Source organism: Vicugna pacos, chromosome X (genome assembly GCF_048564905.1).
Source record: "Vicugna pacos chromosome X, VicPac4, whole genome shotgun sequence".
Lineage (NCBI taxonomy): Eukaryota > Metazoa > Chordata > Mammalia > Artiodactyla > Camelidae > Vicugna > Vicugna pacos.
The window spans coordinates 86,055,273-86,080,274 of NC_133023.1; the positions used below are offsets into that span (position 1 = coordinate 86,055,273).

The 25,002-nt window shown below is 40.0% G+C and overlaps 1 protein-coding gene across 1 annotated transcript in view; it reads left to right on the forward strand.

The window, feature by feature from the left end:
• The window catches only part of GRIA3 (glutamate ionotropic receptor AMPA type subunit 3), a 259,886-nt gene that overhangs the window by 198,506 nt on the left and 36,378 nt on the right, over positions 1-25,002 (forward strand). The window contains exon 12 of the mRNA XM_006215906.2: positions 4,442-4,640. Within this exon, the coding sequence (XP_006215968.1) occupies positions 4,442-4,640 (199 nt within the window). The remainder of the gene's footprint in view (positions 1-4,441; positions 4,641-25,002) is intronic.

Genomic DNA, 25,002 nt, shown 5'->3' on the forward strand with positions numbered 1-25,002 from the left:
CAGGAGTTTGGGGCTCTATTTAAAGCAATATCCTTTCCTTCGCTGATGTATGACCAGTGTCTTCATCCTACTGCAAATTCACTTCAAAGCGGTAGTGAGGTGGTAGTAAATTAATTGTAATAGCAGGATTTTTATTACAACAATTTCATGACTTTTCTGGCTGAAAGCCATAGTTTTCAGTCTCTGAGAGATGGTTAGTTATTCCCATCAGAGAAGACTATAAGAGCCAAAGACTGATTCCACACATTTTTAAAAAATCTGTCATAGATACAGCATTGAATGGAGTGTAGAAATGATGCATACTTTGGAAGAAAGAAGAAGGGGAAGAAGGAATGATAAAGAGTTTGTGCAAAGGAGGAGTGGTTTGCAGTTCCAGCCCTTCATCTTGTGAAGCTAGTAAAGTGCAGATTTCAAAATTTACTTACAGGATGAAGGTTACAGCACATAGCTCACTTTTATTATCATTTCAGAGGCCGTAAAATCCATTTTATTATTAACTCAGAAACTCTAGTTTCTTATGAGCACAGATAACATGAGCATTGTATATTATTTTGCAATGCGTTTATGTCTGTTCTTCTCTTGTTGCTAATTTACTTTCATTAACTTCATGCTTCCTCTTACATTTCTTCAAAACTTATGATCAGTTCCTTTAATGCATTTTTATAAATACTAAATGTACAGCATCTCACAGCCATTTCATTATGCTAACCTCAAAATCTGCCTTGTGCAACAAAACTGTTTGAAATGAATGTTAAACATTCTGAAGCTGCATTAATGGAAGGAAAGATACTGGAAAATGACAGGTCTTTTCTAAGTCAACTATAAAGTCTTGTCTTGTTTTAATAGATCCTTTTAAAAATGTGATGGGGCTGACCCATCAGTCACTTTTTATATAGCCTCCATGTGAAATGTGGCTTTAAATGGCTATAGTCTCACTAATGAGAAAAGGGAAATGTGAAAATTCTTATAAGAGCTTCTTCTCTATGAGTTCTGTTGCACATTTTCTCAGTGGAAGGATTTAGGCATCCATGCCATACAAGGAAAGAAAATGGTAGAAACTTCACCAAGACTCTTGTTAAAGCTACTACTGTCTTGAGGGGAGAATGTTGAATGCAAGGTTGTGCATTCGACACTGATTCCAAGGAAGCTCCTTTTTCCATCTACACTGATGCTTGTAGATACTATTTTACCACTTCTATGTGGATGTTCACCAAAATTCTCCATTCTCATAGGTCTATCACGATATTAACTACACAACTGCCAAAATCAATAGTCATGTCAACAAGGGGCCATGAAAATGACCATTTTGCATTTAAGTTTATTTTCAGTCATGTCAACAGCCAACCTCAGCTGAGTCATACAAATCAACTACATGATTATCTGAGTCAGCTATTAAGGTGGCCAAAATTACCAGATTATGATGTGCAGGCTTGATTTTAGATCACACAGACATAGCCATAGTCCATTAGCCTCAATAGAATGGCACAAGTATAATTTCCATAAATTACTGTATTCTCCTCTACATTTCAAGTAGACAATACATAAACTACCATTAGTATTCACAGCAGCAGAATACACCCTTTTCCATACCAAACCAGGATTCTGTAAATACTCCAAAAAGCAGTTTTTCCCCTTGGTCTCAGTAAAACCTCATCATTCCAAATGAGGATGACATTCACAGTTCCATTCCAAATGAACAACAGATAATAAACAATAATTATCCAAACATGTTTGGCTTTCCTACAACTATATTTCTCAGTGTTTGTAGGAAAATTGCTCCTTCTATAATTTACATATCATTCTGGATTTTCTTATACAAATATGAGTATTTTACACTACAAGAATTTGGATATATCTTTCCTATTGTATAAGTAGAGATGATTTATTTCCTATTTCTCCTCTTTCTGCTTCTGTTTCTTTATCTGTAGAATGCCTCCATTCTCTCAGCCATAAAATATTAAGGATGGAGGATTAAAAGAGTTGACACATGTAAACAATTAGAACAGAGTCGTGTATAGAAGTCCTCCTTAAGTGTTAGCTATTGTTATCATTTTTATTACCCTATTACTACAACTGCTACTTTGAGCATTCATCTTTTATACAGTGAAATTATTTCCAGAGTCAGATCAGCCCAGAATAAATGAAATGTATATGGCAACAATGAAGAAAGACTATGAAAGGTTCAAATTCATAATTGAAATGTTCTGTATACTTTTAGCGTTTGGAAATGTGACACATTCTGACTCATCCAGATATTTTTATGTCTTCTGATTAAAAGGGAAATGTTTCCAGGTGAAATCCTGAGAGAGTATAACTACTAGTTAGAAAAAAATCTTTTGCAAAGCAGATTTTCACATCTGAAAGGCTAAATGTTCAGAAGTAAATAAGTAAGGCTCGTTTTAAGCATCTGGAGACCAAGGGGAATTACAGGCTTTAAAAAACCAAGTAGTTTTGTTTATAGTTAATCAATAAAGAATATTATTTATCAAAACACCTGCCAAAATTATTTGATCAGAGTGTAAAATCTAAACCAACTGAATTTTCCAGAGGCTAATAAAAAGGTTACCTTGGGATGCAGGAATTTAAATTGGCTTCAAAGCGGTAAAAATGCGAGTACAGACAGGGAAGAGCTTGATTTGCCAGCTTTCAGCCCAGAACTGCCCTCTTCCCCCAGAGCCTGAGGACGTGCCAGACTCCTATGCCTATTCTTGTCTCTATGACAGAGTGGGTTCTTTTCCTGTTAGCTTTTCTGGGCATGAGAGAACATAGCCTCACCAGGATGGAGCGCTGCCACAGAGCAGGACTATCCTAGAGATAATGTGACAATGCTTTATAAAACCTAGGGACCAGATTTCATGTCTGCAGACAGAGCCAGCCTTCAGCAGCATCATGAAGGAGATGAAGTTTCCTCCATACAAGCCATTACCCATTACTGAACATTCAGCGCCCTCATACTGCCCCTTCACTTCCCACAGACCCTCTCCGTGAGTAGCACTCATCACGTAGGAACGTGACTCCCAATCCTGCTGCTTAGACCCTACCCCCAGAGATGCTGCTTTAATTGGCCTGGGGTGGAGCCTAGGCATTTTGAGGGTTGTTTTGTTTTGTTTTATTTTGTCTCAAGCTCCCCAGATGACATTGATGTGCAGGCAGAGTTGAGAATCACTGATGTAGAAGGAGAATGGTATTTTCCAGTTTGATCTGCAGACCACTGCAATAACCAGTGGTGCTTAAGAAGCACAGATTTTTGAGTGCTCAGATATTCTGAATCTGCATTGTAACAAACACCCCCAATGCATAGTTATACTAAAGAATAAAATTTTTCCTTATTGAAACTTACCCATCTTCTGTCCCATTCTCCACTAATTGGATTGACTAGTCCAGGAGAACAGGATAATGGGTGCCATTGCAGTAAAGGGTTGCATTTTGACCGAGCCTCCTGAAGAAAACTCAGAGATGATTTCACTCGTAAGAATTTCTATGGCAGGCCAGTGAGGGTGGTTTTATTCATTTTGGTTATTTGGGGAAGGGGAGGGTAGTACAGAAGAGACATTTTAGTGCCTCTCAAATCCTATTACACAGGTAGTTTTCTACTTTACTTGAGGCCTGTCTTGTGTGTTGAGTCTTAGTTTGTAAAAGGGAAGACTTTGAATCCCTGGATCTAAACTTCTGAGCCTCACCAGCCATTTATTTACATGAAGACAATAATAAATATTATTTTATGGCGCCTTGCCTCTTGGGTGACCAGCTCCACAAAATGGCAATGTCTATATTAAGTTCATGAAATCCAGAGTGAATAGTGCTTATTTACTAACATCTATCCATCTCTCTTCAAATATGGAAAGGTTTTTGAGTCTGTGTTTCTCCCATGACATCACCTTACATCAGTGTTTCCAACCTTGACTGCACATGGTAATCACCTGGAGAGATTTAAAAAATACATGTCTGGGTCCCATCTCTCAGGTTCTGATTTCATTGGTCTTGGGTAGGCCTGAGCATGAGAGATTTTTTTAAAGATCCCAGGTGATTCTGATGTACAGAAAGGACTAAGAGCCACTTGCCCTAAAGGAAATAGAGCAGGGTTCCACAGTTGTGCCCAGCAAAATGCACAGGAAGAGAATCAGAGGACAATTACTACATCTAAGAAGGAGCTGGTACAAAGCAGATATTTTTAACCTGTGATGAAATCAACAAGCCTGCTTTGAAAACCCACATAGGCCTGAAGAGTGCTATGCCTGTACCATCATCACATGCCATCATGACATGGGTGCTGCTGTCAACTTGTTCCTTTTGTTTGATGTGTTAATTCCCTGACATCATATACGTCCCTCTTTCATCAGCTACCCTGAAACCATGCCTCTTTCCAAAAATAAAGATAAGGATTTCTTAAACTGAAATCTGGCCACTCTGGGTCTGGACTGGTCTTTGTTTTGTTTTGTAGATCACTCTCCGGGCGCATTGTTGGAGGGGTTTGGTGGTTCTTCACCCTGATCATAATTTCTTCCTATACTGCCAATCTCGCTGCTTTCCTGACTGTGGAGAGGATGGTTTCTCCCATAGAGAGTGCTGAAGACTTGGCTAAGCAGACTGAAATTGCATATGGGACCCTGGACTCTGGCTCAACAAAAGAATTTTTCAGAGTAAGTGCTTTACAATTAATTGGGCCTGCTGGTTTTTATTTTATCATCTGCTCACAAAGGCAAATTCACAGTGTTTTAAAGGAGGGTTGGGGAAGGGTGGGGGGAATGTTATCAAAGCAGAGCATCTTAAATACACCAAGCCACTTGCTTGATGACCTAATTCATTGTCCTTTGGCTCTAAGAGTTGTGTTTGACATAACACGTGGCATATCAAGAACAGAAAGTTTGAACCACAGGTTTGAATCCCAACCCTGCCACAAAGTGATTGTTTGTTCCTGGGCAAGTCATTTAACTTCTGTCGGCCTTGGTCCCCTTACTTGAATGATGACGGGATTGAACTAAATAATACCTATTCTCCTTTATAGCTTTTACAAAAGCAGTGATCTTATGTCTCAGCAGTTCACAGAAGTTAGGTAATTGATTCTGACTAAGAATCTGAGGAGTGATGGACTATAAAATTACATATTCTATTTTAGACATTGGTTTTCTATTGAAATGTATTACAGTTGTTTCAAGTATTCATGTATATATTGATAATTCCATTTTCAGGGAAGCCAATAATTGTTTTAATTTCTTGAGTAGATGTATCTCCCCCCGTCCACCTCCACGTAGGCCAAATCTTAGTAGGGAAACAGCAAGTTGTTCACTAGCAAAAATTAGTAAAGCATAAGTAGTGTCAAGGAGAAAGATTAAAGGAGATCAAAGCAGAAAATTATAGAAGGATAATATGATGGAAAAACCACTTTTACATAAACTATCAAGCTCTTTGTTCTGTAGCAACTGGTCTATAAGAAAGGCTACCAATGGAGTGTTTAAGAACTCAAGTGTTTTTTCAGTTGGCTTAACCAGGAAAATATGGTGGTTTCAATGAGAAAATGGACCCATTCGTTACATACCACTCCCTGCTACTGTAACCCCTGTCACTGGTTCTAACAATGATCCAAAAGCCACGTGAATGGTAGGTAAAGAGGAAAAGTTTTAGTCATTCTCTCCAACCGATAATCAAGTTATTGGATGGCAGGTATAATTACTGACTTTTCATCAAAGATCCACAGTAAACAAATGTTAATTCTAAACCAGCTTGTCTTGAGAAATCAGTAAGGAATATATTTCTCCATATATTATCATGGGATTTGTCCAATTGTTTCATGGGAAACCAGGAGGAGTGTGTTTCTTGAAATTATAGCAGTTAACTGAAAACTGTTTTCATTGCCTAAAGGAGAAATGGTTAGTTCTGAGGCCCTTTCAAGAATTCTCACTGGCTCAGGATATCCCTGTCTCACCTCTACCACTGTTTATGGAACAGTTCATAATCCCCAGCCAGGGAGAGGGGTCCAGTGCTAGAAGCATCAAAATGATATGAAGATCCTCCGGAACTAACCTGGCCTTGACCCTTACTTATGATGGTAGTTCCAGAAGCTTATCTGGGAATAATCCTCTGCCCTCGTGAAATCACTCTCACGTTTCAGGGCAGGAAGCCAGGGATTTCCATCTGCTGAGTAGTCAGCACATAATTGGCTCCATGGAAATCTGGTTTGGTATCAACCTTCAGCACAGCTTATGTTCAACATCCCAATAAGCATCAAGTTGCTATATGCAGTAATTGACCCCTTAAGCTACCAAGACCCCACACTTGGATCCTCTGATAAAGGATACTTGTTCTACCAGAAAGCATTTTCCCTTCAACGACTTTTAGAAATTGGGAAGTCGTGCTTTAAATGGTAATCGATCGACGGCATCAATTCCCATTAACCTTCCAAAAGCCATTCATCCATATTGCAGGCAAAGGAGGCTCTCTGGGAGGACTGATTAGCGCAAAGGCTTGAAAGCGTGACCAAATAGTCCTTGTTCCCATGCCCAGACCCCATTCCCCGCTACATTTTGTGTCTTTCTCAAAAACCAGGAAAGCATCTATTAATGCATACAATGGTGGTTTCATTATAAACCATCTTATTACCAGAGCCAATTTGAATCCACATTTGATTCTGAGCAAAGCCGTTGCCACATTCTAATTGGTTTGCGGTTCCTAATGCTCACCAATTCCTGGTGACCTTTATAGCCAACGAGTAATTCCTATGGAAATAGAGCTGTTTTAAAAATCTGATTAGAAAAGGAGCTGCATATTTCCAGGCATAAGGAAGTGCAAATCATTTTCTAATTCCTGCATACCACATTTTCTTTTTCCTCAGTTGGTCGCTGGTTACAGCATTCAGGACTCTGTGGGGAAGTTCTTTAGGACAGCACACACAAGTTGACCTAAGAGTGAAACTGAGCAGTATAGGACAATCAACTCTTAGCCTGCTTGGACTGAAGATGTTATGTAAACCTAACAAAGGGAATGCATGGTATTCATATAATACAGGGGACCCCAACCAATTGATCTTTAAGCCATTTGTCTTCTACTCTACCCCTCCTTGAACCCCATAGATCAGAGAAGGTAGCCAGTAAGAACACATCGTCTCTTACTCAGGGACTTAAATGCCATAGCATGTCACTTCCCCTCCACCATCCATGATCTCAAGTCAATTTTAAGAACAGTGACTACTCCACACACACACAAAAATGGAGGACCCCTGATAGTATGCCTTGTGAACTTTAGAGGCTAAAACAAGACCACATGCAACATTTACAAACATAACATTAGCTAGTTTCTTTGCATTCTCACTCCATATTAAAACCACAGGGACCAAATAGTAATACCATAGAACAGCCTGGGGGCAGCCCTCTAGTGCTTCCACTAAGAGAAAAATAAATAAAATAAAATTCCTTTCTAATTGCCCTGCAGACATTTTTACTTGTCCTGGGTAAGGCTGCCATTAAAATGATGATTTCATAAAATGATTTCTTTTGTTTCTCTCATTTTTCTGAGCCATCCTCAGCTATTATCTCACAATCACTTAAAGTCACTGGCACAGAGGGACCTGTTCCATCAGGAAAGGCAGGGAGGGACTGAGCAAAATGCATGCAGCTGGAAGAGACATCTGAAATATTACCATCAACCCTCTTGACTTGAAAACAGATTTCCTTAGACAGCAGCTCCAAAACTAAATGTCCCAACCAGAGGCGGAGGCACCCATGCTAAAAAAAACAAGTCGACAGCTTCACTGTCATTGCCCAGAGAGATGCCACTATGATTTGGAAAGCTGCACCGAAATGATCATTCTCCACCGGGCTTTGAAATTTTAACCTGATACAGATTCATGTTAAAAAGTAGCACTGGGAGAAAAAGCGATTCCAAAATTCTCTCTGCCATCAGAGCCCTAGAATTATTAGCAGACAACTACAATGCTTGGTTTCTTGTCCAGATACTTGGCCGTATCCCCACTGAAGATAGTTCAGGAGATAAAAGGAGGTTGGTTTTTTAAATGAAGTGTTTAATACTAATTTAAATCCCTTTAAGGAAAAAATATAAGTAGAGAGGAATGAGGAGAGACGTGACTTGCTCCGATGCCCCAGGCAGGGCAAAAGAATTGAACTTTTATCTGGAGACCACCGAGGGAACTGCCCTGGCTTCTGAGCTGCAGACATTGTAAGCCCCACAAAGCACAGTTGAATTACTCATGGAGAATGTTTTGTCTCAACATTAGACTCTGTAACTGTTGTCATTGGTCATTTTAATTTTTAATTTTTTTGAAGTGCAGGTGGCAAAAAGAAGAGCCCTACCAAACTGATGGGGAAATAATTCCTCTAAGGCTACTTATATTCCGCTTACATGTTCAGAAGCTCTCTCTCTCTCTCACACATACACACACACACACACACACACACACAAGCATTTTTAAATTGGAGTCCACGTTTCAACATTTATTGGTTATCTGTTATAGGGCTTTTGAAGCATAGGGGGAAAGAAAAACAATCTCTCCACAAATGCACCGCTGCTGAGTATGCATATCCAGAAAACAGACCATTAATTATTATTACAACTGAGTTATGTACACAACAGACCTCCCTTACCCCTTAACATATCCCCTTGCCTTAGGAAGCACATCAAAATGTAAAAATTCCTTTGTTAAAAGTGTTCTCACCAAATACTGTGATGAATCTGAGATCTTGGCAATGTACCTAACAGCTGCAACCAAATGTAATTTATTTGAAGACATATAGGATGTGACCAAATGTTTGAGGACCACAAACTACACACTAGGAAGCACATAACAGCAACAACAGGAGATGAGTTGAACAACAAGGAACGGTAGATCAGAGACATTTATTGTATATGCTACTTGGCAATTTTTGAAAAGAAAATTTGTTTTTTAATGTTGGTGTGGCTGTTTTGATGCTGCCTTATCCCCCCAAAAATCTTATTTTCCTGTGTCACATAATATATTACACAGCAAAACTCATAGACCTTATAGGTCAAGACTGGAGGTGGAGCAGCATGTACAATGTGAGGATGCTGTGGCCTGGCCAAATGGGCCTCTGAAAAAGGGAATGATGCCTTCAGACAGCTGTTGGCTTTTCCCATCCCTCAGCAGCCAGGGATCTGTGGTTCCCTGGGTTTCCTTGCAGGCAAGTCTCAAGCTGTGTGGAAAGGACACTCTCCAAGGAAGTAGAAGTTGGCCTGACAACTATGCACACAAGACACCTAATATCTGTCCCCAAGAGAAAGGAGAAAATGAGGCAAAAAAGACAAGCTAATAATAATGCCCTAGATTCTAATACTTATTCATCATTCTTTCAATAACTTTTTTGTTTTTAGCACATTCCCCCTGTGCCAAGCTCCAGGCTAAGCACTGAAGATCCATCTCTATAAACAAAATTAAATTTCTGCCTTTTGCCAAATCACATGAAAATAACTAAATAGGCTTTTTCACTATATTTGGAAGTTATCTGGGGGAACAGATTGACTTAAAATATAAGCATCTCACAGAACTAGATGATTATCTCTCCAGGGCAGCTGATGGGGTTTATCTCTACGGAGCTACTTCCCAGCATGTGCTAATCTCTAGGTATGCTCCGTGGTAAATAACAGTCCAGTTAATGATTCTCTATAACCTCAGTAGGAAGCTCAGCTGGGTGATGAATAAAACAGAAATGGCCTCTACCTTCTGGGAGCTCACAATCTAGTAGGCAGTTGATTTTCAACACATGTTCACATACATTCCCATCTTCTAGTCACACAACAATCCTGCCCTGCAACCACAACAGATATCATTACACCTACTTCAGAGAGGAAAGACCTGAGAGGCAGGATGACGCTGTGACTTGCTGAAAGTCACTCAGTTCAGTGGGCATGAGCTAGAATTCTGAGTCCAGATTGATGCTCTGAGTCCAGATTGGGTCCTCTGAGCATTCCATCTCGGTGCCTTTTTGGTGTGAGTGTTCATAGAAACATGGGATGTTACACATGAGTCAAGCCTCCAGGGTAGCACATGTTAAGGCTTCTGTATCATCTCCTGGTTGATCTTTCTTTTAGTCCCCTGATGGATCAATTAGAAAAGGAAACCTATACATACTTTTATATGACTTTTTCCCATGCCCTGACAATTTCAAAGGGATCCAAGGTAAGAAAGCAAAGAAAAGGAAGACATCCAGAAAACAAGGATGAATGTCACAAACGCAGCAAACCTCTCACATTCATGGCCCATTGTAGCTTCCGATATGACAAGGGTTACGTCATGATGTGACAAAAATGGGAAAGAACAAGAGAGAAGATGAAAATGATTTCTAGCTCCACGTCCACTGATGACTTTCTTGTTTTCCTTTGGGTAAGGGGCATTTGGGCTCAGTTTCCTCATCTATCAGGGGGATTACTCCCTGCTCTACCTTCTTTATGGGGTTGGTAAGAGGATCTCACAAAACGCTCTTTAACTGTATGAAAGGTTCTACGAATCCCAAGAGACTTTAGGAAAAGGACCCAGCAATAGGGCAACTGAAGCATAAAGATTGTCCAAACAAGGCTCTGTGGAGATGGGAGGGAAGGGTACTTCTTGAAAATAAAATAAAATAACCTCTGCTTGCTCGATGGAAGAGCGGTGAGGGTTTGTTTTTTTTTTCTGGCTTTGGGAGGAGAGAGAAAGCTCATTTATATCCTTCCCCCATCCTCCTGATCCCATTCCCACCCCTATAATAAAATATGACTACTGACCTCATCTCTTAGTCAGTCTGTCTTCAGCCATACCTTTGTGGTCCGCAGATTCAACAACTTCAGCATGTGTAATTTAAAGCTGCCCTTGAAGACCACCTAGAAACTTCAGGTGCGTCCAAGGTGGCATGCAGGCCATCTGCCCAAAGTAACCAACCATATGGATTTCATTAGCCCATCTCTGTGAGTCTTCCCAGGTAACCTACTTGCTTTTGAGAGCATTTCACAGTTCAGAACACCTGGGTCAGGGGGTGGGAGTGGTTAAGTCTCCCTTCTCTTTGAGGCTGCCAACTCTCTCTGGCCACATCAGGATAATTAACATCACACAGGACTCCTAAATCTTTGTGAGAACTCTGAAAGTCTCTTCCCTTGAGGAACTCATTTCAGGACCTCACTTTCTTATCTGACAAACTCAAATCACCTAATAGCCTTCCAGTTGGAGTTAGACAGGGGCCCATCTGTTCAATTAGTCTTTCCTCAAGCTCACCTGGCAAGTCTGCGCAGGTTGACTATTTACAATTCCCCTCCATTCTCATGAGAAGTGTAAATACTTGACCATAAGGATCAACTAAAATTTCAACTTACTGAATCTCAACTAACACAAACATTCAATTAACTGGAATGTTTGGATGCATTCCACTTTTGAAAGGAAAAGGAAACTCACAGAAACAAAACCTTGATACGAACTTTTTTTCAAAAAGTCTACTAGGTGATGCCCTGTGGTCAGTTTCATTCCAGTCTTCAGCATCCTCTACATTTGTAACCAGTGAGTAAAGAAATATTAAGTGTCTACAGTACCAAGTTAGGTACCAGAGATACAGTAGGGGAAACATGACAGAATCCCTACCCTCAGGGAGTTCACATTCTGTTGGAAAGAGACAAATAGTAAGCATGTAAGTAAATAGATGTATAAAGTCATTTCAGGTACCAATAAGTGCTCTGTGGTCTTATGATGGACAATGACTTAGAGAGGACTGTTTTAACCGGGAGCTTGGGGGGAAGGAGGTTCAGGCAAAGCCTCTTTAAAAAGGTAATATTTAATTAAAGACCTGAAAGATAAGAGTTAGCCATGTAAAAATGTGATGGAAGGGCATTCCAAACAGAAAGAATAACATGTGCAAAAGTCCTGGGGCAGGAGAAATCCTGACATGTTTAAGGGACAGGAAGACCAATGTGGCTAAAGAATGGAATTCCACGCCAGAGTTATAGTGATGGAGATTGTGTAAAGTGGTCAGGTTTAGGAGATAATTTGGAGATTGAGACACAGAATTTGCATATGGATTGTGAGTAAATTTGTGAGCAAAGTGGAAGAGCTCAGATTTTTGGCTTTACTTTTCAGTGATCACTAATGAAATCTGTAAGTCCTATATTCTTTAAATGACCCAAGGATACTTGTAGTAATTGTAAACTGTAGTAACAAAATAAACTAAACTATAGTAACAAGGGCTGAAAAGGTATACTTACACTAGGATGGATTAGGAAATTTTTCAAAGTGGAAAAATAAGAAATCTTAAGGTTAATCATCAAAAGCTTTTAGAAGTCCAGAAGCCCCAAATGACTCATGCCTTTACTATCTCTTATTGCAGTCTTCTTAGAAGATGGTTTTATGGTAGAGGTATATATTTTCACAGATGACTAACTCCATTTTGCAAAAACATAACTTTCTTTATATTCCTGTTACTGGCACCTCATTTTTGCCACATGGCAGAAAAGATACACCCAGATAAATTCAGGCAAACTTAGTGATTTCCTAGTCATTTCAGGATTTTTCACTGTCACATTCTTGGAAGGACATCCAAGTCCCAGGGAGTTTACAGGGCGTCATGGCATCAGGGGCAGCCATCTAATCCCAGATCATCAGGATCACTTCCAGGCATCCACTGAGCTGTAGCACTCAGTTTGCTTGCCATCATCCCGGCCACAAGACCTCTGCAGACCTACATAACCCTGCACTGCTTTCAGCTCTGCTATCTAATCTCAACCTCTCTCTCTCTCTCCCTCTCTCTCTCTCCCTGCATTGTTGTAGGGTTACTGGAATAGTCTCTTTCTCTCTTTCCCCCAGTCTGGAGACAGCTCTTTCCTACTGGAGACCTCACGTGGCCATTGCTCTTCCACAACACCAGCACAAGCTAGACGTGGGTTGTTCTCTTCAATGTATCATCCATACGCTACACCCTGGGAAATGAGGCCTCATTACTTTTGCCCTCGGAGTCCCATCATCCCTCCCTCATTTGGAGAGCAGTGGTGGGGGTGGTGGGGTGGAATAGGGCACAGAGACCTTTCTCAGAGATGTATAGCCCAGTCTGACTTCTCTTGTACTACTCTCTGCCTCAGATCTTACCTGGCCTCCAAGGATGGTTAGTCTGGCTCTTGGTCCATCTGCTTTCTGATGTATTGAGCATGGCATCAACTTCATATTTCCCTTTAGGCCTTAGAATTTGAAAATTCAAAAACCTTTCTTTTTTATCAAGGTTCTTACTAATCTAAAACTTGACTTTCAAGATAGTGTTGTCTCTGCTATAACTTTTTAAAATAGTTTAATTAAGATATAATTCACCCATTTAAAATGTACAGTTCAATGAGTTTTGGTATATTACATTATTAATTTTTAAAAATTATAATAAAATATATATAACATAAAATTTTCCATTTAACCATTTTAAATATGCAATTCAGTGACATTAATTACATCCGCAATGTTTTGCAACCAGCCACTGCCAGTTTCCAAAACACTTTGCTCACCTCAAAAAGAAACTCTGTAACCATGCATTAAAGCTTCCCATCCCCTCCACGCCCTCAGCCCCCAGAAACCACTATTCTACTGTCCATTTCTATGAATCTGTATGAAATCATACAATATTTGTCTTTTTGTGTCTGGCTTATTTTACTTAGCACAATATCTTCAGGGTTCATCCATGTAGCATATGAAAGGACTTCATTCCTTTTTATGACTGAATTTATCTATCTATCTATACCACATTTCGCTTATTCATTCATCTTTTAATGGACACAGGTTGTTTACACCTCTTGGCTATTGTAAATAATGCTGCAGTGAACATTGATGTGCAAACATCTGTTTAAGTTCCTGCTTTCAGTTCCTTTTGGTATATGCCTAGGAATGGAATTGCTGGATCATATACCAGTTCTATTTTTTTCTGATGTAACTTTTTAAAAATATATTTTGAAACAAAAGATGAGAGCATTTTCTGTTCTATTTTCTTCCTGTTCCTGCTCAGACAATCCTAATCTCCTCTTAGATCACTGATGCCTCTACTCCAATAGGAAGGGGGTCACTGGGTACCTAGTGCTAGGGGGAGAAATTTAGTTAATATCACGAAGTTTTATCTTGATATATGACTGAAGTTGAGGGGAAGGTGTGCATATGCATGTATGTGTTGGAAAAGACCTAAAGTCCTGTGTATACCATACACCACACATACGTACAGAGGGTCCTGCATATTTTAGCTAGTGATTTCAGCTTGTAACAATATCTTAGGAAAGCATGCTTCCTCTTTTCTGTGCTTGAGCTGCAGTTCCGATGCCTAAGAAAGATTGCACTAGAATGCAGATGATGTATGGTAGAATGGAATTCATCACCCTCCTGTTCTAAATGGTTTAGAATGTTACGTGTCTGAAGGGAGGGGCTTGGATAGATATAATCAATTGAATTTCTTTCCAGTTTTGATTGCAGCTATTTGTCTGTATGTTATCCTCAAAACTGATCTCCTATCTGCACACTCCCTAGTGCCCTGATAAAGAAATTCCTGGGGTGGTGGGTGTAGCTGAGTGGTAGAGTGCATGCTGAGCATGCCCCAGGTCCTGGGTTCAATCCCCACTGCTTCTATTTAAATAAATAAATAAATAAATAAATAAATAAATGCCCATATAGTACACCAAAAATTTATTTTTTAAAAAGATATTCCTGAAAGTCGTTAGCTGCTATACCTAGAGGAATCTGCATTCCAGAATTAATTATTACTTCCCAATTTTATCAAAATTCATATGTGTTCACAGCCTGATTTATCAAATTCTCAATTTTTTTTCCTTTGAGTCTCTGGTCTGGGTTACAGACTATTTCTTGTATCATTCAGTAATATTGATTTTTCCAACTCACTAGGTAAAGAACTCTGTCTTAGACACTCTGGGAATGAATAGGACATGCCTTCCAGACCCCTGAGTTCAGTATGCAGACAACAAAGGAGGCAGGTGACTTAATCAGGAAAGGTTTCCAGAAAAGGAGGCATCTTAAAAATATTTGGAGAGAAAAGAGAATTCAAAAATAGTTCAAGAGATATGAAAAAATATATTTGTGACCAAAACAACAACAACAAGACAGACCATGGCTTTATATCAGTCAGACTGTGGCCACTATTGACTGAAGAACAGTTAGTTCTCTCTAGTGTTCACACTAAGATTTGTTTGCACAAAGTAATGTATGTATATATATTTGGGAGGAGGGAATTTGTGATGGGAAAAACAGTTCTCAAGAAAAAAAAATTGCCTTGAAACAAGAATATCATAGTAGAAATCAATAGACTGCCAAGGGTAAATTGGAAATCATTGCTTGAGACCAAGATACTCAGAGCACTCTTATTTCTAGTTTCATAATTCACATCTTGCACGTGAAGATGAGGTTCATTAAAAAGAACTGCCAAGAACGCTTTCTCCAAAGAATATTTTGCTTTCTCTTAAATGAGTTTGAGGAACCAATGCTGAAAAGCAAAATCCATCTAATGCTTTGGCAAATAACATCAAGCTGAAATGAAAGAACCTTTCATGTTTAAAAACAACCTCACTATATTGGACATTATTTCAGCCGAAATAAACAGCCCCTTTCCTGAATGTGATAGTATTAGTAGGGTAATCATGAAGATAATCATATTAAAGCCCTTTTACACAGAATTTTGAAGTTTGGTTTAAAAATATTTGTATCCTGCCCCTTTACACCAGACACACATACACACATGTAGACATGCATGTGCGCGCACACACAGACACACACACATACCCCACAACTTGGATAGCTGTGATTAGCGAATAATTAAAATTTATTATATATGAAAGCATTGAGGAGTAAGCTGCTCTGTAGGCCAGATGCTGAAGAACAATTTTGCTTTATTTTCTCAGCCTGGGGTGTTAGCCAGTTGTACAAACAAAAAGGCTGAGAATAGCATGGTCAATGCTTGAGGAGAAATATAAATAAATTCAAGGAGGCTTGGATCATTTCATGCCATATGGAGCCATAGATAGTTGTTAAGGTAAGGGACATCTCCAGATTTTAAGAATTGGCATCCAGACAACCATGCCTTCTCATAGTTCGCTATTGGTCTCGTCTTAAAACATTTCTATCTGAAACTGCCCAAAGAACTGACCTACAGGGAATGGTCTACATTTTTTTCAAGATTATTTCCCACATCACAAGAATTGAGACTAGCTAACCTGAAGAAAACATGCAGGAGTGAAATATATTAGGATTGTCTTCAAATATTTGAATGGTAGACATTTTAAAAGTGAACAGTACTTGTTCTGTGGGGCCCTGAGGGACAGAACAAAAATCCAAGCGTGGCTATTACAGGGATAGAGGTTTCAGCTCATTGTCAAAAGAACATTCTAATAAAGGAATCCAAAAATAGATTAGGCTGTCTCCATGGATAGTGAGCTGTTCATCTTTGAAGGGCTATGGGCCAAGAATAGGCTAATGGCCACTTGTCAGAGATGGTGAATAGGGGACTCAATAATCTGATGAACGACTACACTAGACCAGTGTTTTCCACCACTGGTTGCATATAACACCATTTGGGGAGCTACTTTAAAACAGAGATTATTGGTCCTCACACCTCCCCCTCTATGATGTTTATTCCATAGGTTCCAGTCATCTGCATTTTTAAATTGGCACCCAAGTGATCCCAACACAGATGACTAAGAGCCACTCTTTGAAGGACAATCTGACTGTATAACATATAAGAGAATTTCTGCTTTGGTGATTTGGATTTGCTTTTTTTCTGTTAGTCCTATGTGAAAGATGCAGGGAAGAGGCCGGAGGCTGGGCCTGTGGGACAGAGGAGTGTCAGTAGAGGTAGCTGGGACTTGCCTGGCAGGAAGCAGTAGCTTGAGAGGGATCACAGCTGACCGACGGAGTTGTAGCCCCCTCCTCTGAGTGTTCCTGTCAGCGTGGGAGAGAAAGGAGAAACTTTCCTCTGATCAACAGGGACCAGCGGGAGATGACTGTTTCAGAGGCTGGAATCTGAGGTCGAGCTGGCACGGAGGCTTGAGGGTGCCCAAGTGCAGGGAAGCTCGAGCAACGGTATCAGGCTGGAGATGAGGGTCAGTAAAAGTCCATGAAAACTAAAAGTGAGAGTGAAATGAGACTGCAGGGGAATCACACCCAGAAGCCTTGAAATGTTCACCATTTTGACCTAACTTTTTCTCCTATGATCCACATGACACCCTTTCTTTTCCATTGCTCATTTACTGGATGGGGCTAGGTAACTAAGACTGTGGTGTTAATGTCTTTATGGACCCTTCAGTAAGCCCCAAGATTCGAACTTCCTACCCTAGAGGACTGGAGGTGGCAAGGTCCAAGTGTTGGTTATCAGTGGAGATTTTCAATCAGTATGACCTAGGTTGTGGGTAAGAAGAATTTCTTAGGGAAAAAAAATGGGACAAAAGTAGTAGGCTAGGAGCTGGAAACGCCTACCCTTTAGAGAGACGCTCTCTCCCACTTTCCTTTAACTGCCCTTACCTCCTTTTCTCTTTCCTTCTTTTACCTGCTGGGTATTGGGTGGTCAGGGCTGCTATATTATATGTGTTTTTACAGAAGCTTCAGAGAACCTCTTCCCTTGAATGTCCCTACCCGAAAGAATTTAGGTGAACATCCCTAGGTGCTAGTCAGCATGGGAAAACAAAAGCAATGGAATCTGGAAAGAAATAGGGGCACAAGAAATTTCATAAAGAGAAGGAAAACAATGGGAAAGAAGGCAGAGATTTCCAAGTGACAGAAGCTAGCCTACCAGCCCTTCCCCCAACTTTCCCCCATTTAACCTGCAGGGTCTCAAGTGGTCAGTGTTCTTACAGAGGCTTCAGGGAATCCCAAGCTTCAAAATCCCCCAGTCTAGAGGACAGTGGGTAGACAAACAGAAGAGCTGGCCTTCATGTGGGGAAGTTCAAATATTAAGATATGGTTGGAAGCTATGGGCAAGAGAAATGTCCTTTAAAACGAGAAGGGGCAGAGTTAGAAATTGCAACAAGAGCTTTGAACTCTTGGCCATTAACCAAAGCTCTGTCCTAACTATCACATTACCCCTCACTTCCTTCCCTCTTGGTCCTTTTCCATACCTTTTATTATGAGGCAGCTCTACTATGTTACTGTATTTCAGAGGCTTCAGGGATCCTCACACCTCCAAGTTCCCAACCTCGAGGACCTTAGCTGGGTAGACATGAACCTGGTCACCAGGAAGGGCTCAAAATGAAGAGGACATACATGTTATCGAGAAGAGGAAAATATTTTAAAACTGATACAGAAGGAAAAGACGAACCATTAGTCAGGAAACGTGTGCCCTTCATCAGGAAGTGCTTTTCTAATGGACCACTCCCTACTCCTTACCCTGTTCCCTTGTCCTATTTTACCGGCGGGGACCAGGCATTGGGCAACCAATGCAATTGCATTCATTTCTTACCAAGGCATTAGGGAGACCAGGGGTTCAACCTTCCCCACGTAGGAGACTTGCTGCATGGCCAGCCCCAAGTACCCGTATGGCAGGGGGATGCCTCCTGGGAGTAAGTGGAGGTGATGGGTGAGGGGAATTTGAACTGGACCCCTCCTTTTAGTATCTCTACCAGGGAGGATTAGTGAGGGCTTATCTTATAAAAGAAAAAAAGAAAAGGGTGTTAGAGTAGATATTTATAACCAGACTGAAATGCAGGCTCTTTAGGGCTTAAAGAAGTGAGATTGCTGTGATCTTTTCTCCCTCCCTCCCTTTAGTTAATTCGACAATGTCATTGCCATGTTTACATGCTATGGGCATTAGGTAAACAGAAATGTGATGTACTAGGGTGGTAGTAGGAGTGTTCTGATTCCCGAGCAGGAGAAAAATGCTTCCCAGCCCAGAGGCCAGATTGCCCTGCCTTCATCCACATCATCAGTTGGGGGGCAGTTGGTCAATTTTCTAATCAGTGTGAGCCATGGGCATTGCTAAGACTCATACAGGGGTAAGCTAGCGTGGGGAACTGTCAACAAGCTAGGTAGCACATTCCCACCACAAACTGTTTACCATGCTGACGAGGACAAGAGGAACCGTTCCTTTTTTTCTAACCTCCTGTGGGGTGTGATCATCTCTCAAACAGAAGTGTGGATCCTGATTGCTACAGAAAAGAGAACTCTACCCTCCCCCTTGCTGAAGAGTAATTTCTCTCTCTTTTATGGAGACCAGATCACTTTTGGTAAGGCTAGTGTCCAATATTTTTCCACTCTGTTCCACTGGGACCCTTGCTGTTACCATGGATACCTCTTCCAGTGGCCAGTGGCACTTAGGGGATGTAACACATTATCAGGACCTCCCACCTTGAATCACTTGGTACTGGCTTTTTTGTCTTCCCAGGCAATCATTGCCCTTGCCCTTCTGCCAGTCCAGAGATTAACAAGGACTAGTTAAAACCATTTGTTATCTTTAAGGCTTCCCTTTTATTTCAAAACCCTTGGCTACAAAACACAGCTGGACCCTACCTTAAGTAATCCATATATCAGAAAATTCACAACTGATAAAAGCAATAAATAGTAATTACTCACATCAGAAACATAGTCTTCCCTGGAAAACAGAGATCCCCTAGTGCATTTTGGTGTTTACAGATCATTAACTGCTTGTCAGAGAAACCTAAGAGGAGGGCTTTCAGAAATAAACATAAAACAATCCAAGCATCAATAGAGAAATAAAATTTGATTTTCAAAAATGAATCTAATTCGTGACATAGCTTTTTCTAGGAATTTATCTGATACATAATGGAAGGCATGCTCTTATGTAGGCAAAGCAGCACAAACCAGGGAAAGGAAAGTTCAGAGGCATCAGAAAACTTATTTATTGAGGTTTAGCCAATCTACATAGGTATGGTTACAGCATTCCAGAAGTCTGGTAGCTAATCTTGGAGTCTCTCTTACAAACATCAGTCATTTTTTCAATATTCTGGGTCCATGTCTTCCTAACACTGTACTACATATTCCACATTTCCCACATTGCCAAGACTGAGATGACGTATCTTAAAAGTTCTGCATTCCCTGATTTTGTGTTTAAAATTGTAACCTTGATGTTGCATTAATAGCCTATTTTGCATATCCGTTTGATTGCCCCATCTTAAAGATTCATTTAAACCTGGGGAGGACAGCATGACTCCTACCTGCTTCTCATTAATAACATACTTCTCCATGAGTGGATAATGAATGACCTGGATAGAAATCAGTAGAAATGCAGATTGCCGTTAGGTGGAGAAGGGGGCGGGAAATCCGCTTTGTCCACCAAACCAACAAGCAATTTCAAGGCAGAAGCTAAAGAAAGCAGGCTTCAAAGAGTGATAGCTGTCTAGGAGGGTTCTTAATTAAATATTCTGTTGTCTTTACATGTAGGACTGTGACGGAAAAGTCATTCTGATAGAAATTAAAATCTGCAAATGACTTTTAAAATCTTGGGTTAATAGAAATAAGCTATTTAATTATAAAGAAGAAAACCAGATAACTCTTAGCCACAGATTATCCTAAGAGGCTCTGAAAAACTACAGGTCTGCATAAGCATTCTTAATTTGTTGAGGTAACTACCGGTGAGGATGGAGAGCAGGAAGTGGTGGACAGTAAGCATTGTAATTGGCAAAGGTCTGCCATCAGAGTTGCAATAGGAGACAAGTAGGAGAGTCTGAAAGGAAAGTACATAACTTTTTTAACCTGGAAATATTTTTTCTTTCTTTTTTTTAAACTGAAGTATAGTTGATTTACAATATTATATTAGTTTTAGGTATACAGCATAGTGATTCAGTATTTTACTGATTACACTCCATTAACAGTTATTACAAGATAATGGCTATGACTCCCTGAGCTTATTCTTGTTGCTTATCTAGCTTATACATAGTAGTCTGTTTCTCTCAATCCTATCCCCCCATCTTTTCCATCCCCTCTTCCCTCTCCCCACTGGTAAACACTACTTTGTTCTCTGTCTCTGTGAGTCTGTTTCTGTTTTGCATATACATTCACTTGTATTATTCTTTAGATTTCACATATAAGTGATATCACACAGCATTCGTCTTTCTGTCTGACTTACTTCACTAAGCATAATGTTCTCTAGGTCCATCCATGCTGCTAAAGATGGCAGAATTTCATTCTTTTTAATGGCTGGGTAGTATTCCCGTGTGTGTGTGTGTGTGTGTGTGTGTGTGTGTGTGTGTGTGTGTACCACATCTTTATCCAGTCATCTGTTAATGGACACTTGGGTTGCTTCCATCTCTTGACAACCGTAAATAGTGCTACTATGAATATTGAGGTGCATGTATCTTTTCAAATGAGTGTTTTCATTTTCAAGGAAAATACATAACTTTTTTTTAAAAAGTATTATTGGCCTACTTGTATTTTCTGAAATAGCAACAGATAATAAGAGTCTTGCTTGAGATATAGAGGGTTTGTTTTTCAAGTTACTATATTTCTTTTGTGATAAGGGCCTGGCACAGAAATGGGGACTTAAGAGAAATGCATTTCAAACTAATGCTACTAATAAGTTATCCCACAGACCACAGATTTCACAGGTCTTAGAAAATACATGAAATTTGGAAATGCAACCTAGGCTTTCCATTTCCCTTTATTCTTTTAAATCCTTTAGGATTCACCATGGCTTCCTCCTGGAGTTTGACTATTGATCTTTACTAAATAGAGGTGATAACTATCAGAAACTCAAGTCAAATGAAATAATGGTTGATTAGGTTTACTTTAGAGAGTTTTCATAATTCGGTTTTGTATCTGTGCAATGGTGGCAGTAAATACACAGGCCTGAAAATAAAACAACCTAGTTTTCTAGATGACTTTTTAAAAACAGCAATAACAACTTTGCTGCAGCTCATGATTCTGTTTCCTGTGTTTTGATTTCTAATGAGGTTTGATTTACAAATCTGCAATTTGGCAGCACTGGCTTCAGTATGGGGCTTTTGGTATAGCTTGGTTCAAGCCCCTGATCACTGTATGACAGTAACCAAGCTGAATGTCTGTAACATTCAACCTAATTCCCCCAATCTTACCTCCATACCAAGTGCTGGTCCCATCTTTCTTTTGGTGACTTGGAAGAGGCAAATTTACAGCTGTGACCTTCATGTAAATATAACACAGTTTGAAAATGCTAGGCAAAGGCATTTGGAATGAGTACATAACGAAGTTATTTGGAATTTTTAGAGGAAAGCATCTCTGGAGATCCTACCACTTTCAATTTTGATTATACTCAATCCTTCCACCCATCTATCAGAGCTGATACAGGGAAATACTGTTTTTCAAAAACTGAGGGAAATTGTGAATATTGTCACCTGCCTGCCCACCTCTGTTGGAATTCTTCCCTTGGAAAAGAGAATCAGAGAAAGGGGGTCCAAACAATTTAATGTGGCAACTCATAGAGCCAGAAAGAGAAAAATCAGGCTGGGTGGAAATTTAAGGAGTACATTTTTTTTTCACAAATATTTCCTTGCATAATGATCTGCTCTTTTGAAGAAAAGTATGGTTCTCAAATAGCGGTAACAAGTACATTCTTTCATGGTATACCTAGACCCAGGAGTTCATTTGTTTTCAATTTTACACAAATAGGGTAAATTTAAAGGAAACACTTCCTGCGTACCCCCAAGGGATTTTTGCCGACGCAAATAATATAGCTTACCTTTCTCTAGAAAGGCCTTCCATAGACACAGGCTGAGTAAATGATTCCAGAAGTACATATTAGCCCTGAATAGGGCAGGAGTTATGCCCCCTCCTCCCCTGCCCCTCACTGTAGTCTATAGCCAACCCCTCCAACTGGTGCAGGCAGGACTTCCATTTAATGCAGTGATCACTTCCATCATCAGGGCAAACAAGAAAAATATTGTGAAGTAGACAAAGTACTTTGTGCCCCTTTGCTGCCTTTTAGTATCTCTCTGCCTTCTTCTTTACTTAAGCTGTAGACACATACTATCCAATACGGTGCCCAATACCCACAGGTGACTATTTAAATTTAAATTAATTAAAATTAAATTTAGAATTCTGTTGCTTGGTGGCACTAGCCACATTCCAAATATTCAACAGACGTGCATGGCTAGAAGCTACCATATAGGACAACACAGACATAGAATATTTCAGAAAATGCTATTGGATGGTCTTTCCAACTGTTAGTTCCTTTAGCTTCTTGGGCATAAGGACCATCTCCTACAGCAGTCTTCCACAGTGCCTGATACAACTATTGAATGGGGAAGAAACTTAAGTAAGTTTCTAACTCAAGTTTCTTAACTAAGGAACTAAGTATTTACTATGTCATCAAGAGCTATGCTAAATTCATTATAAGCAATCTCTCATTTCATCATTATGAGAACACTATGAGGTGGGTCCTATTACCGTCCTCAATTTTCAGATGAGGAAACTGAGACTCAGTGAGGTTAAATGATTGGCCCAAAGGCACACAGCTAATAAGTACCAAAGCCAAGTCTTTATAATTTCAGGACCTATGCTCTTAACCACTGCTCAGTGCACCAAAAGAAAACCCATCTCTGCAAATTTCACTGTGGACAACCAAGCCTCTTGCAGAACAAGTGGTGACTGGGTGGCTCCTCCATAGCACTCATGCTGCCCAAGGCAGAATAAAGACAGGCTGGGATCCAGGCCTGAGCATGCGGAATGGGGATGGAAAGGAGTATGTTGATTTGTGTTTGAGTGTAGGTATCAAATTAAGTGATTATCTGACTACTTCTCTAAATTAAATAATAGCAAACTAGTAGTTTGATCTGCCATTTTGCATATGGGAACCATTGCCTTGGTCCAAAAGGGTGAAGATAAGTGAAACCTAACCATTTTGTGAAATTACCTCCACATGCTGCACTTACCAGAAGGTTCTGTAACTTGAGCTTCCATGCCCCAGAGTTTGTGCCAGGACATGTAAATGCCAGAAAATCAATTTTCCTGCAGCTTTCACAGTCAGTATGTTTGCCAGACAAATCCCAACCAGCCACGATTTTTAATCAGCATAGTGCCTTTAGAAATAATACTTACTGGAACGCTCCTAACATAGCAAGAAGGAAAAGACTTAAATCTAAACCCAACTGTTCAATTGAGAGCCACAGGAGAAGGTGAAATGCAATTATATTGAAATTGAACATTTTAGTAGCCCCACTGGGCATTATGAGGGATTCTCTGCTATGTACATAGTGAATTAGCTTTGATTGTAGTCTGTGCCCAAGTCCCACTGACAGCATATAACCTGGCACCATTCTTCTGCCCATCCACATGTGCCCATGCCCTCATCTTCACCCTGACTTATCAGGGTGGCACCTCATCTTGCCTGCCCTCCCCAAGACCTGTCTTGGTTCTCCTTCCCTCCAGTATTCCTCTGGCACGAATTCTCTAACAAACCAAATCATACAAAGGTTGCGGTAATGGGCTGTGTGACCCTTCCATTCCACATGATAGCATATTCTAATTTATTGAGGATTTACTACATGCCAGGTACTGTGGTGAGAGCTTTATATAAATCATCCCATTTAATAGTCTATATCTATTTCAGAGATAATTATTAGAGTCTTAGAGAAATTTAAGTAATCAAGTCAAACAGAAGGCATGATCTCTAATGGTAGGATTAAGGGCCTTGTGACAGGCTGGTGGGGTATTATATAGGTGCCTTTTACTTCATAGCATATTGCACAGCCTTCCAAGTTGAACCAAAGAAGATTAAGGCTCTATAAAATCATATCAAAATGACAGGCCAAAGAAGTAAACCTCAATTCACTGGCATTTTGGTTCATGTTGTCCCAGCAATTTCTCCACTGGGAGGCAGTATGGAGTAGCAGAAAAAGCATAGGTTTGGAAGACAACAGACCTAGATTTGAGCACTAATTCTGTCACTTGGCATCTATGCAACCTTAGAATTACCACTGGGGAGAAGAGGGTATAGCTCAGTGGTAGAGCGCATGCCTAGCATGCATGAGGTCCTGGGTTCAATCCCCAGCACCTCCCTTAAATAAATAAATAAATAAACCTAATTACTACCCCACCAAAAAAATAAAATAAAACTAGACTGCTTTAAAAAA